Raw genomic sequence first — 17437 nt, 5'->3', positions numbered from 1 at the left:
CAATGATTTGATAAATATTATTGCCCACTATTCTTTCTTCTGGAGCTTTTTTATATTTTTTGGTTACACCAGTCAAACACCCTAATATCTTTTGGTAAAAAACGTACAAATATCTGTTCCGTAGATTTTGAGAAAATTTATGACCGTCAGACTGACACCTTTTGCGGACTTTGTTTTATAATATGTATAAACACATGCAATATAATCTTCCTTATAAATCGTGTTTTCAAAAGAATCCAAAAGAGGAAGGTTAAGTATATTCTATTCATTGTATTTTTTTTAGGGAAAACCGTTATGCACCTCGTAGCCCGATTAAAATGATTCTTTTTGTATTCATATGTACACTTAATATATTTTAATGAATTGGAAAGAAGATTAGGTATGTATTAAGTACATTTCTTGTGTCTTCATAATTTCTTATTATCCCTTACATGAAGTCAAATTATTTTTTGGATTGTAAGTACTTAATGGTCAGTAATGGTTTTTGGAGTCCTTTCTTTTTATTTTTAACATTTTTCGTTTTAATTTTTGCCAATAGATTTTGCTAGTAGAAAATAGGAATTATAAATGTTTCAAAACAAACTAAAATTGTTTTCCTTTCACTATTGTGTATTTTAAAAATATTTAATATCATACTCATTAAATCTGTCTGTCTTGGTGTATTTCTAAGATGTTTTATTACATATACTTATACGTTGTCTGAGCTCAATATTGGCAAGAAGAAAGTAAGGTAATTGCCCGACATTCACTTAGTCAACCTCCAACCACTGTCGCGGCTAGTCGGCGTACTAACTTTTAGTATTTTTATAAATAAAATGCCTTCCTGTGTTTTTAGATCATGTACAAATTATACTCTAACTGTGAATGAAAAAAAAAAACGTTTTATTTCATACGTTAGTAATAAGTATACACTATTAACTTATTTTTTAACTAATAAATGCATTTTATTCGACTGTCGTGGCGACGGCGGTCGACGCTCGGGACGTATCAATGCGAGCTGTAACTGTCGATGTATATATATCCTTTTCTAACGAACGTATGCCTAATCTTTGCATTCCTTCTTCGAGACAATTTGTAATTTATATGTTAGGTATGTGACTATAGTGAATAGTGCGCCGTTTTTATGTGCAATTTTGTTAGTGTATGACGCGTCTATTTGTAAAACGTCATTGGTGTAATTATATTGTGTGCGCAGTATAACCACTGCACCGGTCTGAGGTCCGAAAATCGAATCCCGGGTCAACTATCATGAATATCAACCCGGAGTCGGGAATTTGTATTGGATATGGCGATAGGCTCGACCGATTTCACGAAATGGGACCAACATAAGTACTTGGCGAGAAGAGGAAGGTGTTACCCTGCCTGCACCTCTGACTATTCCTTCGGGAATAAAGGCGTGCGTGATGCGTAAGTATTTGTTTTTGTTTGCTTTAAATCTGTAATTATAGGTATAATGATTAGGTTAGAATAATAATTAACTTGCTTTTCTTTCATTTAACATCCCATTTGATATGATAATGAAAAAGCATCAACTACTTACTTACTTACTTTATTTTTTTAGATGAGTAACATCCGTGATGTTATAAGAAGCAAGAACACCTTAATTTTTCCACAAGTTGGGTTAAAACCGTATTCATGAGATTTTGATACTACTTCTAGTTAAGGCTTATAATTAAATAATATCTTTATCTTTCTCTTCTATGTAGAATACAGTTGCAACACGATTTGACTGATTCCTTTTTTGTTCTGTTTCTGCCAAAACAATTCGCACACGCTTGTGTTTTTTTTAGCGAAATCAATGGGCGACTCGAAAATTAAATAAGTACTTAATTCCTGTTACGATGTTCGTCAATGCTAATAAATGAAACCACTTATGACCTAACGCTAAACGTACCAATAAAATTACATAAAGGTACCTATTCTGTTTAATCCAGCTTAAAAGATAGGACTGTTTTGATCTAATAGAACCTTTTAGATATAGTCAACAGATAAAAGATAGTTTTACTAAAATGAGATTTAGGTAGAAAGCAGTTTGTGATAATACAACCTCTGCCAGGCCCACTTATATCGTATGAACATCATACAGCGCCGTGATCAGAGAATATTTTAATATAACATTAAGGTGCGTTCGGGTAAGATCGGATACGGGGTAAGATCGTATAACTAAAAAATACCACGAACCTATGGTTATTTTTTAGTTTAAGCTATGTAGGCCGCTACGCTGCACTGTCTCTTTTCGCACCACCCTATATACCACAGTTGATGCTACGACCAAGAACGGGTGCGCTATGTGCATTGAAACAAAAAAGGTGGATTTCGCACTTTTTAACATATTTGAGACGTCTGTTTGATTTTGTGAATCTTACCATACTAGCATTAGAAGCGTTATTAGATCGCGTTATTAGAAGGTCCGATCTTTTCTAAGGGTTTTAAATTTCTATACTGATTTTGTCATCTATTTTTAAGCTTACACAGAGAGAATTGGAAGATGATTAAATTATCACATAAAGTAGCATTAATAATAACCAGTTTCATGTATAAAATGTGGGTATAGCTCAATATTTTATGAGAAAAAAAATATATTTTTGAGACTCCTCGCAACACACCGAAAAACCATCCGAAATTAGCCGAACGCACTCTAAATCAAGTGTTACGGCTTCATTCTCGTGAAGGGGTTGTTCTGGCATTAAAATTCAACTGGATAATTTTATGTGATAAAATCTAGCTTAAAAGTTAGTCCAGAAATGGTCTCTTTGTGTGCTAAATTTCCTCAAATGGTTTAGGCGATTACTTCTAATAAACATAAAAAAACTTAAGTTTTAAACACCTTAACAATGTTTCGTGCAACTATAAATTTTAATAGTTATAGTAAACATAGGTAGGTAAGATTAGACACATCAAGAAACTCGTACAGCTAGTAGCAAATAAGTAATTTTGTGCATTCTAGCTAAAAAACTTAAATTCAACCCGCACTAGTCCAACTATGGCCTAACCCTAAACCTTTACAAGTCTATGTAGTAAAGGACGTTTGTGATGGACCAAGTTCGATGTGTTAAATCGAAAGCATTTCTCAAGACAAGTATAACAGCTGTAGTCTGTACGTAGTACTCTTCAGTATTCTAAGACGATAACCCGTGTGAACGTTGCGTCGCGAGGCCCGACGATTATGTACTAAATTATTAGTTATCAGGCCATTCTGAGGTATAAGGTTAAGGAGTAAACTGTAAGTGTAGAAAACTTAAAGGTATCAATACTCATTTAGCTGTAGTCAAAATACTAGGTATTTGAGCATTGAGATATAAGATATAACCTAAACGTAATTTTTGTTTACTCGATTATCGATATTTTCATTCGAATAAAATGTAATCGATTTTCTAGAAATAATATAAAAATAAAAAATATTGTAATGTTATAATTTTCCGCACAAATCTATTTCTAATGTACAACCAGTCCACATATGCATATATTAAAAAAAATCGCATATATAAATTGGAAAAATTAATGAATGTAGTATTTCTATAATATGTTCATACTATGTACTGCTAATATGAATAATATTCTAATATTTATTTAAGTACGTAATAAAATACTCTATATCGTATGATATGGATTAGTAGTCACTTTTTAGTGCACCAAAGGTGTGCAAATAAATGCCCATACTAGCTGCAATAATGTATTATGAACTTGTGAATTGAGCACTAGTCATTTTATATTGCAGTCATATTTGTAAATTATATAATTCTGCTGCTAAAATTAGTTCTCTTCTATTCGGTAGTACGTAGGCGTGTATATTGTAATGTGGATAGGCATAATGTTTAACTTCCAATTAAAATATTAGAAATATTTAATCAATAATGAAAATCTTCATAGCCTCCATGTTATTTATTACTCTACTTACGTCACTGTTTTCCTCTAGACGTGAGTTATAATAGGCAAAATTAGATACTCGTTACAATGTTCCAGTGATATTAAAATAGCAGTTACATAATGATTTCTTACGTTTACGCGAACGTTAGACATTAAATTTAAACTATTTTTCGGATTTTATCGTGGTTGTCATATTTTAGTTTTCTTCCGACGTTACGAAGAAGAAGGCTGCAAAATCTTTGAAACATTGGGAGAAAAGTAAAATATTAAAACCTCGATAAAATCCGAAAAATAGTTTAATTTTAAATAATAGTAGTTACATAATGTCAGATGTAAAACTAGAGAGAAGCTTGTGATAAAGTAACATAACAGATTAGAACGACTATCACAGGTGTCGCCAGTAACAGATGAAATGTCCTTCTTACTTATGAAAAATCATCAAGCAAGGGTATAGAAAAGATTGTTAAGGAACTTTTGGCCATATTGTGTAACTGAAACTGTTTTTATAATTACGTAACAGTTACCGTATGTTATTTGTTCATACCTGTTATATTTAACTGTTACGATAAATATGCCGCACTCTTATTTCCCATCCCTGTTCCAACTTCCATTTACTTGTCAGTTGTAATAAAACAAAATAAGACGTCTTGCCCAGTCTTGCCATAACTTTATGCGAGCAATAATTAAAAATTACCTGATATATTTGAGCAGTGTAATTTATTTATTCTGTTACTACAATAATACGTAGAAACTGTGATGGAAAAATGTTATTAAACACAAGAAAAGTGTTAAGATTGGGGTACTGTGTATCAAGAAGTAACCTTTACAGACGTTATGCAAAAGAAACGCCAAATATTGCACCATCGGACGGCATTAACATTAGCGACAGCTGCGTAGAAAAATTAAAACAGTTATGTGATAGCAATGACAAATTTTTAAGGCTTTGTGTGGAGAGCGGGGGTTGTTCCGGTTTCCAGTATAAGTTTGATTTGGACGACAAAGTTTTGGAAGATGATAGGTATTTATACTTTAGAGCTTAGTTCAGAATTACTTTACTAATCCTCTGGTTGGAAAAATTATTTTCTATGTTTTATCATGGTAAATCATGAATACAGTTTAGTATTATGTAACACTCCACTGAATGTTGTAACTTTTAGTGTTGGAAATAAGAGCCCACCATATACTTCTTCCTTAATTAAAATTCTCAGAAAACTTAGATATATAAAAATCTGCTTAAGAATTTGAAGGCATGTGGAGTCTGATAACCAACTTTAGACCAAAATGGTTGAAAAGTCCTAAACCATCGCACTAGTAGTACATTAGCATAATATTTAGGTGTGAAAAATCTCAGCAGAGCCACAATCATGAGAGTTTGAAATGTTGTCGAGAGAATTGTGCTAACAATAAGTTAGTGGTAATGGCTTGATATAATTCTGGGTTAATATAATTATTTGTTCATGAAGGGGAAAAAACAGAAATGGAGTGTTGTTAATTTTTACTTAACAAAACTCAGTAGTTAAAAGATTATCTATCTCATTATCCTAGAACTAACATGTAATACAATGTGATTGATTATTTCTGCATACTTTCCTTTTTTTTTTCAAAGTTTTTATGACTCCATCACTGGGGATTGCTTGATTGATTTCTGGATCTGTTCTCATAGATCCAGGAGCTTTGAGATCTACAGGATTTGGATATTTTACTGATACTAGATTCAGAAATTCAATTAAAATAATATACTTATATTATAAAAAAATATATCGATTTGCGTTGCATGTCCTGCAGAAAAATACCCATAGCCGGGCTTTTTTAATTTTACTGGGCATAGCCAGTTATTCATTGTTTTGGGGGCAAGACAAGAATTTCATTTAAGTAAGCCCAATATTTCAATACATGTATATACAAAATTGGATAATTGCAGGCTGATGAGATGAGATATACAAAATTATGTCTCAGAATATACAATTGAGAATATGTGCATACTTGCTAGGTTGAAAGTGGCCCTTTTTACAGTGTGGTGGTTACAAAACACGCATGAAAGTCTTGCTTGTGTATGTTGTAGAAGCTACATTGAATGATAATATAAATATCCCAAGTCTGAAGTTTGCTCTGTATTCACTCACATAGTTATATCATTACCCATTACAAAATATTTCTAATCATTTTTATAATTTGAAAAAGCTAATTACCCCACTGAACTGGTCTTCATTATGTCAATCTATATTCTGTAGTAATATTATAAAGCAGAAATTTATATGATTTCAATGTGTTAATCTCTAGAACTATTGTTTTGATGACCGATACTAAAAAATATTTTGCTAGCATGAAGCGCCATTACCTTTGAGTGCTATTGTAGGCTTGCTATAGGTTCTGTCAAAGAGTTTTGTTAGAAGTAAACAAAAAAATTGCTGAACTGAGCTGCTTAGATGAATTTGACACTTCAAGTTGAATTGTTGATTCAAGTTGTATCTCAATATTAGCCAATCACAACGGTCCTATGTCTACGCACTGCGAAGGCTGTCATGCTGTCAGCACTGAGAAACAGACTTGATATCACAACAATGCTCCTTCCTTAGATAAACAACGTCTATGAATAGGGGGTTAGAATGCAGCACTTCTTTCTTACTGTGAGGTTAGGAATATGTGTTTGTTAGGTGTGAATTTATTTTTCATTCTATTTGTTTCAGAATATTTGAAAGGAACGGCGTTAAGGTAGTGATTGATGAAACATCTTTAGATTATATAAAAGGGTCAACAGTGGACTACCACACAGAACTCATAAGATCAGCTTTTCGTGTCATACAGAACCCAAATGCAGACTTAGGATGTTCATGTGGAGCAAGTTTTTCTATAAAAATAGACTAATTATTAAGTTGTATTTATTAGAAAATGTGTATTTAAATGTAAAAAAATATCAACCTAATATTTTTTTTATTCTGTTTATTCTGACCTTCAAGTTCAGACAATCATTTCTATGCAATACTCATAGTTGTTGTTGTCATGTAATTTCATGAGGTACAGCAGAATTGATAATTTGGTAGATATTTTTGTTTACATTTATGGAAGGAGCTTGTACAATGAACCATACAGTGCAATATTTAAATTATAAATTAATATATGTGTCACTATAGCCTAAACTATGAATGACGAAAATTAGAAATAAAAATAGAAATATTATAATTCTTATTAAATGAGGATAGTTGTTTTAGTAATGCTAACTTTGAAAATAAATACGCATAGATAACATTGTATTAAGCTTATCTTATGCGTATTAATATTGATAGAAATTTATATTGCAGTCAAAAAAAATCATTGATTTAATTAATATTTTGGTGGATTGTATAAAATATTTCTTTTACCTGCGCATGCTCCACAAGTGATACACGCATTAAATTTATTATTGCGCGATATATAAACTATTTATAATAGAAATATTTTTTGCTATAATTAGTTTATCAGGCTCTAATACGTTTGGCGGCTAATAAGAAAGGACAGGTAGAATAAATTAAAGCCCCACGCATGATGCCCGCTCTGCTTTGGTTGACAGGCACAGGTTCTACATAAAGACATTGCTTGTAAATATTTTTGTGAAAATTATTTATAAAATAAACAATTTTTGTTTGATATTGTAATCAATTTAATTTCTAACGAGAAAAAGCAAGTATATTTAATGTATTTATAGATCATGAAAATCACTTATGACTAGTAATAGGGCTTGGCAGTTTCCCAATTTACAAGTAAAGAAAGGGAAATCAATGGGATTGAGACACATTGATGGCAGCCCAAACGTTATCCAACTTCGCCGACGGCAAAGTAATCACAGGTTCATTCTTCGCGGAATTGCAAGCTGACCTGAAAATATAACATTTCTTGTTATTGTAATTGCCAATAAAGTATCATATTATCTGTTACAATCGTTATAAAACAAAATTACCCTTTTAAACGATTACCTTTCAATTATACTGAGAAAACATATACAACAAAGTTTTTATAATTTGACCAGTTTCAGATAGATGGTGAAACCCCTGCATTTTGCACAAAGGATTTGGATTAATTTCGAGAAAATAATGGCACACAGGAAAACCACCTTGTACACAGTTACATAACCGCAATTTTCAATAACTATTCCCAATCGCTTTTTTTATGTATTTCAAAAATAGACCAATCAAAACAAAGTTTTTTGACATATTTACAAATGGGTTATTTTGATTGGTTCATTCTCGGAATCGGCTTGAAGATTGAGATCGGGATCATTTATTAAAAACGGCTGTAACAAACAGCAACATAAACAAGTAATGGAAACGACACCAATAAAAACTGGAATCTATCAAGGTGATGGATTGGTGATTCTTCGTTGTTTTACTAAAGCTGTATTGTTAATAGCTCACATATCCTAAATATTCCTTATATATTTTTTTTTCATATTAGAGCTAGAACTAATAAGGAATTATATGGATATTTAAGTTTTTATAAAAAAAATATATATTTGTATTTCACGGCATATTCACATGCTCAGCTCCGTGTCCCCAAGGTATATTATGTTGTCGAAAAGTTATACTGAAGATGCAATTTGCTATCGTGTTGCGATTTGTAGTATAATATTATTAAATTTGACATAACATTATTTATAATTAAACATTAATATAACTAAAGTTACCTACATATTATAAAAGCTAATAGCGATGTATAACTTTTGATGTAACATTTTCCTGGAGCACCTCATACAGCATAAACCAGTATGATTAAAATTAGATGCATTACCTAAACAGTTTATATAAACGCTCCAGCTCAGCCATATCCAACTTTTTTTATAGGGGCCACAAAGACGTCAAGGTGCCTCGACTCGCAGCGAAAACTCATTGACCTACTTAGGCGTCTAAGCCGTTAATAAAAATTAACGTTTACACAATTAGCTGCATGATTTTATTAATATTATTAATTTAGCTCAGCTCAAGTAGCACAGTTGTGTCGGATACTCAAGCTTAAGTGGTCGTGAGAAAAGTTTATTTAATTTGTCAAATATTGATGTTAATTCATTATTTTCCATGATTACTCTGTTAGATATAGGCAATGGTTTTAACAACACTTACTGCTGCAATTCCGCCTTGATACCATGAGCGTCGTTCACTTTTTTCACATTGTGGGGAGAATAGCGGTTGTACAGTCCCCAGATACTATTCATCAACTTGCTATTATATTTCAATGGGGACAGCTCCATTACTGAAATTGAGAATGATAAGTACCTTTCAATGTTTGAATAAATTTGTGAAACGTCTGCGTAGTTAGGTTCTTGATTTCCATTTGTTTTTTTTTATAACTTATGGGGTCGAACCTAAAATTAGACACAGTAAAATTTTAAGTAAGTATAAGTGTGGAAATAAGTATTAATAATATATCTATAGGTAACTTATGATGGTTTTCAATGTTGTTTATGCGTACTGGGTACGGGCCCTCTACTCTCGAGAGGGTTTAAGCTTTAGATCACCACGCTGGCTTAGTGCCAGCTGCTGTCTGCAAACTTCACATACCCTCAAAATTTTTATAGAGAACTTTTCACGTATGCAGGTTTCCTCACGATGTTCTATTTCACCGTAGAAGCAATTAAGTATGTATTTATGTGTCGTATAATAATTAAATGTCTTACAGTTGGTATTAAAATATTTCCCAGAGCCGCCGCTTTTACAAGTGGTAGACAGCTTCATATCACGACTTTCATGCTGGGTTTCTCGGATACGCCCTGCATGGAAAGCCGACGGCGGAATTGAGGCCATCTTATTCAGCTGGCAGGCTGGGAAGATAATGGAGTTATTTGGCTATATTAGTGTACAACACATGTCCCAGACAAAAATAATGATGGTGAATGTTAAATTTATTCCCATTCTTAACTAGTTGTTTCTGAATCGCTACCTCGAAAATATTCTGTTACCATATTTAAAGACAAAGCAACAGTCTTTGTTCAGAAATGTAAATTTTTGTCACAAATTGATATGGAATCATTATCTTCTGGCTTTAATATTATCTCTTTTTCGATAAGGAATTCCTAAATAAGTTTTAAACAATAACTATAATTATCGTCTTTTCAATTAAGTATACTTTTGTTGTAGCGACGGAGAAGTTTCATAATTCATATTGGTATAAATTTGTATATTAGGTATGTACATAATGGCTGCGGTAGAATGGAACAAGATAACTTTTATGGAACTATTTTATCACATTGAAGTATTTAAATAAATAGTCATTATTTAAGCCGTGTAAAGTTGCTTTCGAGCTCTGCAAATTAATTATTTACGTTCTTCAACAAAATAAGGATCATTGTAGTCCGATTAACAATTCCAAATTGCAACAAATATATAGGTACCTTTACACAACTTGAAGAACAAGTTACGCAGCGTCGAAGTGCTCAGGTGTCGAATGTTGAGGCCTGTATTGACTTGGCCTCTGCAGACACCGCCGTAAGCGTTAGTCAAATTTTTTGTGCCTAACAGCACCATGAAATCTCACTAGATCTCTAGAATAAAACAAGACACAGGTGAATTGCGAGAGCAAATGTGCACAAGCGTCTGGACAGACATGCAAGATGCCACTGTTTAATAAAATGGCTGCGAGACATGACCCCTAGGGTTTATCAGTTGGCCCGACAGTTCGCGACGTAATGCTCACATTTATGATAATACATTGCGTCTGAAAATTCCAATAAAATTGGGTATCAAAATATTTGTAACAAATATGTGGAAATGGGGTGCTTAGTTTGTATTTTAAAGTTTGTCTAAATTTTTCCTAAATATCTAAAGGATTTAAACATAATTAAACGTAAAGAAATATACGTTGTAGGAAATGTTTGAGAATAACTTGTAATATAGATATGTATATTATACTTGTTTCATTCGAAGTATTTTAAAAGATACATGGAAGCGACCATTGTCCCGTACCACGGCAAAAGATTCACAAGTATGCTTTGTTCCGGGTTTAAGCGGGTCGCATTCAGAGTACAAAATGCAGTGGTGTGACAATAGGGTGGTAAGTCGTGCAAAATGCATTGGGACCCCGGCTTTAAGGCACCCTAAAATTTTGCAAGTTTTTTGTACTTATATTGGGACCTTAAAACGGCTCACCGGAAAAATCTATGTAGGTTGGTATATACCTATTGACCTATATAGATTTAATTTATATTTTTCATCTTACAAGAGACCTTATTTAATTAATTGCTACGGGCCCATTACAGTGTAGTTACACCACTATTACAAGACTTTTCGTTATTCGATGTTATTCGAATTGCAACGTGTTTACTACAATTGTAACAAAGTACTTACTGATAACCAGTGTATGTAATTGTATTTTTAGACGAAACTTATAGTAAAGTGAAATTTGCGAAAGCGCTTTCGTTTCGGTGGTATTCCAATGGCTATAGAACACATATCAAAGTATACTCAATGGTATGGTATGTAGGTCTCTATGGTAGTAGGATATATTTTATATCCCCCCAGATAACGACCACCATACAAACGATTTTAACACCCGCCATAGTGGTTCACGTAAGTGTGTCGCGTTCCGGGATCAGCCTGTGTGTATCCGATTCCAACAGGTCGGCATAATTGTGTCGACTACCAAGGGGTAATGATCTCTCGTCAGACGAAATTCTAATGGGATCTAATCCACTTGCATACCCGTAAAAACCCCTCTAAATTTTAATCTAGGACCTTCCCAGCAATGTTCTATTCAGTAGGTGGGAATAAACTTTTAAGAAATCAATAAATTACAACTGTTACGTTTGAAACCGTAAAACTTTGTTGTAAATGACCTATGAGTACTTATAACGTTAAACTGTCCTTTCTGAAATACAAAATCGTAAAAAAATGTCCTAACTTGTCGACTAAAAATTCTCTTAGCAAAATCCTTTAGTAGATCGATTGTCGCGCCTGTCACAACATACCTATTACTCCATTCACGCATTATTGTTAGAGCCTACAAATCTATACTAATATAAATCTATACTATTATATAAAGCTGAAGAGTTTGTTTGTTTGAACGCGCTAATCTCAGGAACTACCGGTCCAAACTGAAAAATTCTTTTTGCGTTGGATAGCCCTTTGTTCGTGGAGTACTATAGGCTATATATCATCTCGCTATACCCAATAGGAGCGGAGCAGTAATGGCTAATCTCAGGAACTACCGGTACAAACTGAAAAATTCTTTTTGTGTTGAATAGTCCTTTGTTTGTGGAGCGCTATAGGCTATATATCATCACGCTATGGCCAATAGGAGCGGAGCAATAATAGCTAATCTCAGGAACTACCAGTTTGAACTGAAAAATTCGTTTTGTGTTGAATAGCCCTTTATTTGTGGAGCGCTATAGGCTATATATCATCACGCTATGGCCAATAGGAGCGGAGCAGTAATGGCTAATCTCAGGAACTACCGGTTTGAACTGAAAAAAATCGTTTTGTGTTGAATAGCCCTTTGATCCCGGAGTGCTATAGGCTATATATCATCACGCTATGACCAATAGGAGCGGAGCAGTAATGAAACATGTTGCAAAAACGGAGAAAAATTATTAGTTTTGAGAGCTTCCGTTGCGTGCGCTGCGTAAACGGTTAAAGTTAGCAACAATGATGTATGACGGGATTGTTCCTCTTAAAAAGTTCTAAAAAATATATTATAAAACAAAGTCCCCCGCTGCATCTGTCTGCCTGAACGTGTGAAACTCAAAAACTACCCAACGTATTAAGATGAAATTTGGTATGGAGACAGTTTGAGACCCTGGGAAGAACATAGGCTCCCGGGAAGCTACTACTTTTATAACGGAAAACTTCAGCCTGAAAAACTTTATAACGCGGGCGGAGCCGCGGGCAAAAGCTAGTATTAGATAATTATGTTACTTTAAGTATGGAGACGCATTTTTCTTCCACTAACTGATGCCCTTTTTAAATTAAATTACCGCATACGGCATTCTAATAAGAATTATATTAGGTATATTTATTCTTTATATGTACTTTCAAAGATTTTATACTCTTTAAAGGGTTTAAAGAATACACATATCTTATAGAAACTTCTTTAGTTCATATAGACATATATAACCTCTAAAACTACAAACTGGAATATCTTTTTTTCAAGCTTCCTAGAATAGTAATCTATCTATCTATATCTATCTTCTATACTTATAATAAATCTGTAGAGAGGTCAATTCTGTACATGAAATATATTTCCAAAATAACTATCAGGGGGTGATTAGGGATCGATACTGATGCCAAAAATAAAATTAGTAAAATTTTTGTCTGTTTGTCTGTCAGTCTGTCTGTCTGTCTGTATAACCGTTATAGAAACAAAAACTACTCGACGGATTTTAACGAAACTTGGTACAATTATTTGTCATACTCCTGTGCTGGTTATAGTATACTTTTCATCACGCTACAATTAATAGGAGCAGAGCAGTGAAGGGAAATGTTGGGAAAACGGGAGAAGTTACTCCATTTTTAAGCTTCCGTCGCGTGTGCAACCTTAATGGTTAAAGCTACACAGAAATCATGTATGACGGAAATGTTCTCCTTAAAATTATGTAAAAATATCCCACGACAGCATATGTCTATCTTTTATGGTTGACTCACAATAACACGTGTAACTCCCGATAGCTTAGCAGTTCGAAGCTTTCTCATTATATTTGTCTACTCTTACGTTTATAACACTCTCAGTCATCCCTAATTAAAAAAGTTAACATTATTAAATATTCCATAAAAAATTATCATAGAAATCGGTATAGAAACACCAAAGTTATACATGAGATACGCTAATAATAAGCCATTATACGTAAATACTGAATCATGCTATAAGGATTATTTCTGTATATATATAAGGTCGCGAACGCACAGGCAGGCGGCTTGCTTGGCACTTAGAGGCTAGCGAATCACGTAGCGAGTAGCTTCGTAAAACGAACATTCTCGAACGTTCGCGACCGGCTCCATTTTTGAAGTCCGAGATCCACGCGGGCGAAGCTGCGGGCGGAAGCTAGTCTATTATAAAGCTGAAGAGTTTTTTTGAACGCATTAATCTCATGAACTAAGTAATAAATCGATTTTGTTTTTCACTAATCTGAAGCTACATTATTTCTGAGCACAGTTAAAGCACAAGAATAATTTATAAAAAGTTAATCCTACTAATATTATAAATGCGAAAGTTTGTGGGGATGTATGTATGTTTGTTCCGCTTTCACGAAAAAACTACTAAACGAATTTGGATGAAACTTTACATTAATATTGCTAATACATTTTTATAATATTATTTTTATATTTACAATGATTTTGTGTAATTTGGTTATAATTTAACGATACATATCAAGTAAGTCGCAAAAAAATTGCTATCTTTAGTGGAGTTAGACAAAGATGTACCGTAGGTATAGGTATAAGTAGTTCTGACTAAAAGTCCGCGGCAGCATATATCTACCTTTTATGTGTAAGCCACTATGACCAAAAAAGTGAACCATAAATATAATTAAATCGGATAATTTTTTAACAATGCATAAGCGGGACTTTTATCCCAGAAAGCCGTGAGCAAAAGCTAGTATGTAATAAATTTAGGTACATAATTTATGATAATCCTAACTAAGGTCAGTCGGGGGAAGTGCGCCATAAAATTTTCATAGCTGGATTCAATGCAAAATAATTTCTTTTTGTGCTGACTTAACAATGTAATTTTATTAATTTAAGAATATTTGGTATTTTGTGATAACAACTTATAGCCATTCAAGGAAATCGGACCATAAATTAATAATATTTTGCTCAAAGTAAAAAAATATGGTAGTAGGCGCACTTGCCTCCGGAAATGGGGTAAGTGCGCCTGTGTAAAAAAAAACGCCAATATAGAACATTATAAAGAAAACACTCACTTTAGTCCATAGAGAAATAAGTTTTACTCGCATTGCTCTTGGATAATTTTTAATCACTCAATATTATAACAAACTATGGCTGTCAAATCAAATTCGGGGTAAGTGCGCCATATATACGTAAATCAGGGCTTGAAAACATTTTAGAATTTGTTTTGATATATAATTTTTTGCTATGTTAGAGTTTTGTGTGCGGATATGTTGGAATAAAAAAATGGTAGCCCTAATATAAAATCCATTTTATTTCTAAAAACTAAATACAAACATACAAAAATGTAGGAATTAACAATTTTGAATGCGTTACGAAATCAACTACTTAGAATTTGGCCTTATGACATTTGATATGTTTTAGCTGCATTATATCCAGATAACGTGCCTGATCGAACAGTTGCAACCTATTCACGTAAAGTTGCTCTAGACTAAGGTATTTCAGTTTTTCTTTTGTAAAAACGAATTAACTAATGCGCCCTTTTATTTAAGTCGGCTAAAAACAAAATACCTTGAGTACAAAAAATTCTGCTGTTAAGTATAACATTTTAATAATAATAATTCATATTAGTAAAACTTATTCTCAAAAAAGGTTGGTTATATATGGATCAGGGGCAAGTGCGCCATACGACTATTAACTGTGGCGCACTTGCCCTACTCGACAATTTTTAGGTACATTTTTTCGCATTGCTAAAAAATCATTTATTTTAGTATATATAAATAAAATTCAGACAGGAAGTTAAAATAAAAGGTTTAAACTATGTATTCACCTTACTGGTTTACAGAAATATTTTAAATATCTTGAAATATTTGATGTTATCTTTCACGGGGTCATCTCGGTTTACAGGTCTAAATGACACTTAAAATAAAATGGCGAATAAATCGTATTAAAATGAACATAGCCATTTATGTTTTTAGTGGAACTGTATTTCAGTTAGTAGCATAGATGTAAGATTGCGGTAATTGTATAACATCAATAGTCCTCGATTTTTTTAGGGTAGGTGCACTTACCCCGTCGGCGCACTTGCCCCACCTGACCTTATATAAGCAATTTATGAATTCAATTATCAATTCAAACAGCAAAAGTGACGTTACCACAATTATATTATTATTATTGTGAGAATTTTCCAAACGATTAATAATAGTTTTTATATTATTTTGACAATTATATGTTGTGATAATGTGTAGGTAGAAAACTTCGTATTTTGATCATGTTTTATCAACGACGTGCTTAAATGGGAGTTGTGACCTATGATACCCAAATATCTATTTGGGTTTCATGTTTATTATGTTGAGAGGGAGATATAACGGATGGCAACAGTCATTACCTGCTTGGGGCGTATGTTTTGAATAATAATCTTAATTGTCGTTAACATCAAATATTTTCATTTCTTTTACCTTTATTAAATATCAAAAGTTGTTTTGTATAAAGTACAAAATAATCCGAATATAAGGTGAATGGAACATTTCACCGAAACGTGTTCTTTAGATATCGGTATGCAACCAAATCGAAAGCACTTTCGAGAATTTTATACCAATTTCATCTAAAAATACATTTACATTCACTAGTTATCAGTTAGTACTTTGGTACAGTGGTAGTAAACACGGTGCAATTCAAATATCGAATAATGAGGATCGTTCTCTGCTACGAATGCGACATGCCATATATCTGAGCGGGGAACAAAGCATTCTAGTGTTTTTTTATCGTGGTGCGGCGCAATGCTCGCTGTCTTATACTTTTTAAAAGACAATAAAACCATATAAGCTATGTACGAGTAGTATGAATGGTTTTAATGATTACGTACAAGAAATTTAATTTATTTATAATATAAACTGCGTCGGTGACGAAGTTGTATTACGGTGTATGACTGCAGTGCTCAGGTCCCAGGTTCGATCCCGGGCAGTGATAATGAGTTTTTATACTCAGTATCAGGCAGGAGTCTAGAATTTGTACCCGATGTGGCGATAGAGTTGCCCTCTATCACATCATGGGACGGAATAAACGTGGCGGAAAGTGGTTGCACCAATTGCGCCTCTGCCTGCCTTTTCGGAGAAAATATGCTTATGTGTATTTAGAGAGAAGTAAAAACGTAAAAAATCTGTTAATCATCGTAAGCTTTTATAAGAGTCTTTATTTCAAAACGAAGTACCTAATATTTACGTTACATTACATTTATATCGGAATAATATATTTATAGAATATAATGTATTCTGTTGAAGAAGAGAACAAAGGACTTTAAAAGCGATATACTTAAATTCTCTATTCAGAGGATAAACAAATACAAATTGACTCACGAACTGAGTGCTACGTACAAAAAATTACGCATTACGGATATAGGTACACTTGGCTAATAATTTAATCGTCTGCACCTAGAAAGTGCTCGTTGAACTCGTTACGTCAGCCCCTTGGCTAGCAGACAAGAATGTATGAAGACAGATAAATCATTAATGTCTGTTATTAATTATAATGTATTGACATTGTTTTATAGTCCATGTAAATCAATTGTAATGATACCATAATGTTCGGTTAAAATGTAACCGACAGAAAGCAAAGTAACACATAAAATTTAAATCGAACTCAAGTTTAACACCTCGAATAATTTACGGGGTGTAAGAATTTCATTGCAATACTCTGTAATATTATATGGGCAATGCCAAAAAGAGCCCAGGGGAAAGTAATTACCTTTATTAAAGTTTGGGCAAAATCAA

General features: G+C 33.1%; 2 protein-coding genes across 2 annotated transcripts; one reads left to right on the top strand and one right to left on the bottom strand.

The window, feature by feature from the left end:
• Positions 1 to 4477: 4477 nt before the first annotated feature.
• LOC115455861 (iron-sulfur assembly protein IscA-like 2, mitochondrial) lies at positions 4478 to 7491 on the top strand. Its single transcript, XM_030184622.2, has 2 exons — positions 4478 to 4885; positions 6555 to 7491. The coding sequence occupies exons 1-2, from the start codon at positions 4632 to 4634 to the stop codon at positions 6730 to 6732; spliced, it is 432 nt and encodes a 143-aa protein (XP_030040482.1). The 5' UTR covers positions 4478 to 4631; the 3' UTR covers positions 6733 to 7491.
• Positions 7481 to 10476, bottom strand: LOC115455859. Its single transcript, XM_030184621.2, has 4 exons — positions 10226 to 10476; positions 9512 to 9655; positions 8958 to 9087; positions 7481 to 7719 (listed from the first exon to the last, which is right to left on the bottom strand). Exons 1-4 carry the CDS (start codon positions 10356 to 10358, stop codon positions 7620 to 7622), a joined length of 507 nt encoding a protein of 168 aa, XP_030040481.1. The 5' UTR covers positions 10359 to 10476; the 3' UTR covers positions 7481 to 7619.
• Between the last annotated feature and the right edge of the window lie 6961 nt (positions 10477 to 17437).

This window comes from Manduca sexta, chromosome 10, assembly GCF_014839805.1.
Source record: "Manduca sexta isolate Smith_Timp_Sample1 chromosome 10, JHU_Msex_v1.0, whole genome shotgun sequence".
In the NCBI taxonomy this organism is placed as follows: Eukaryota; Metazoa; Arthropoda; class Insecta; order Lepidoptera; family Sphingidae; genus Manduca; species Manduca sexta.
Note: the sequence above shows the minus strand (reverse complement) of the source record. Positions and strands in the feature narration are given on the sequence as shown.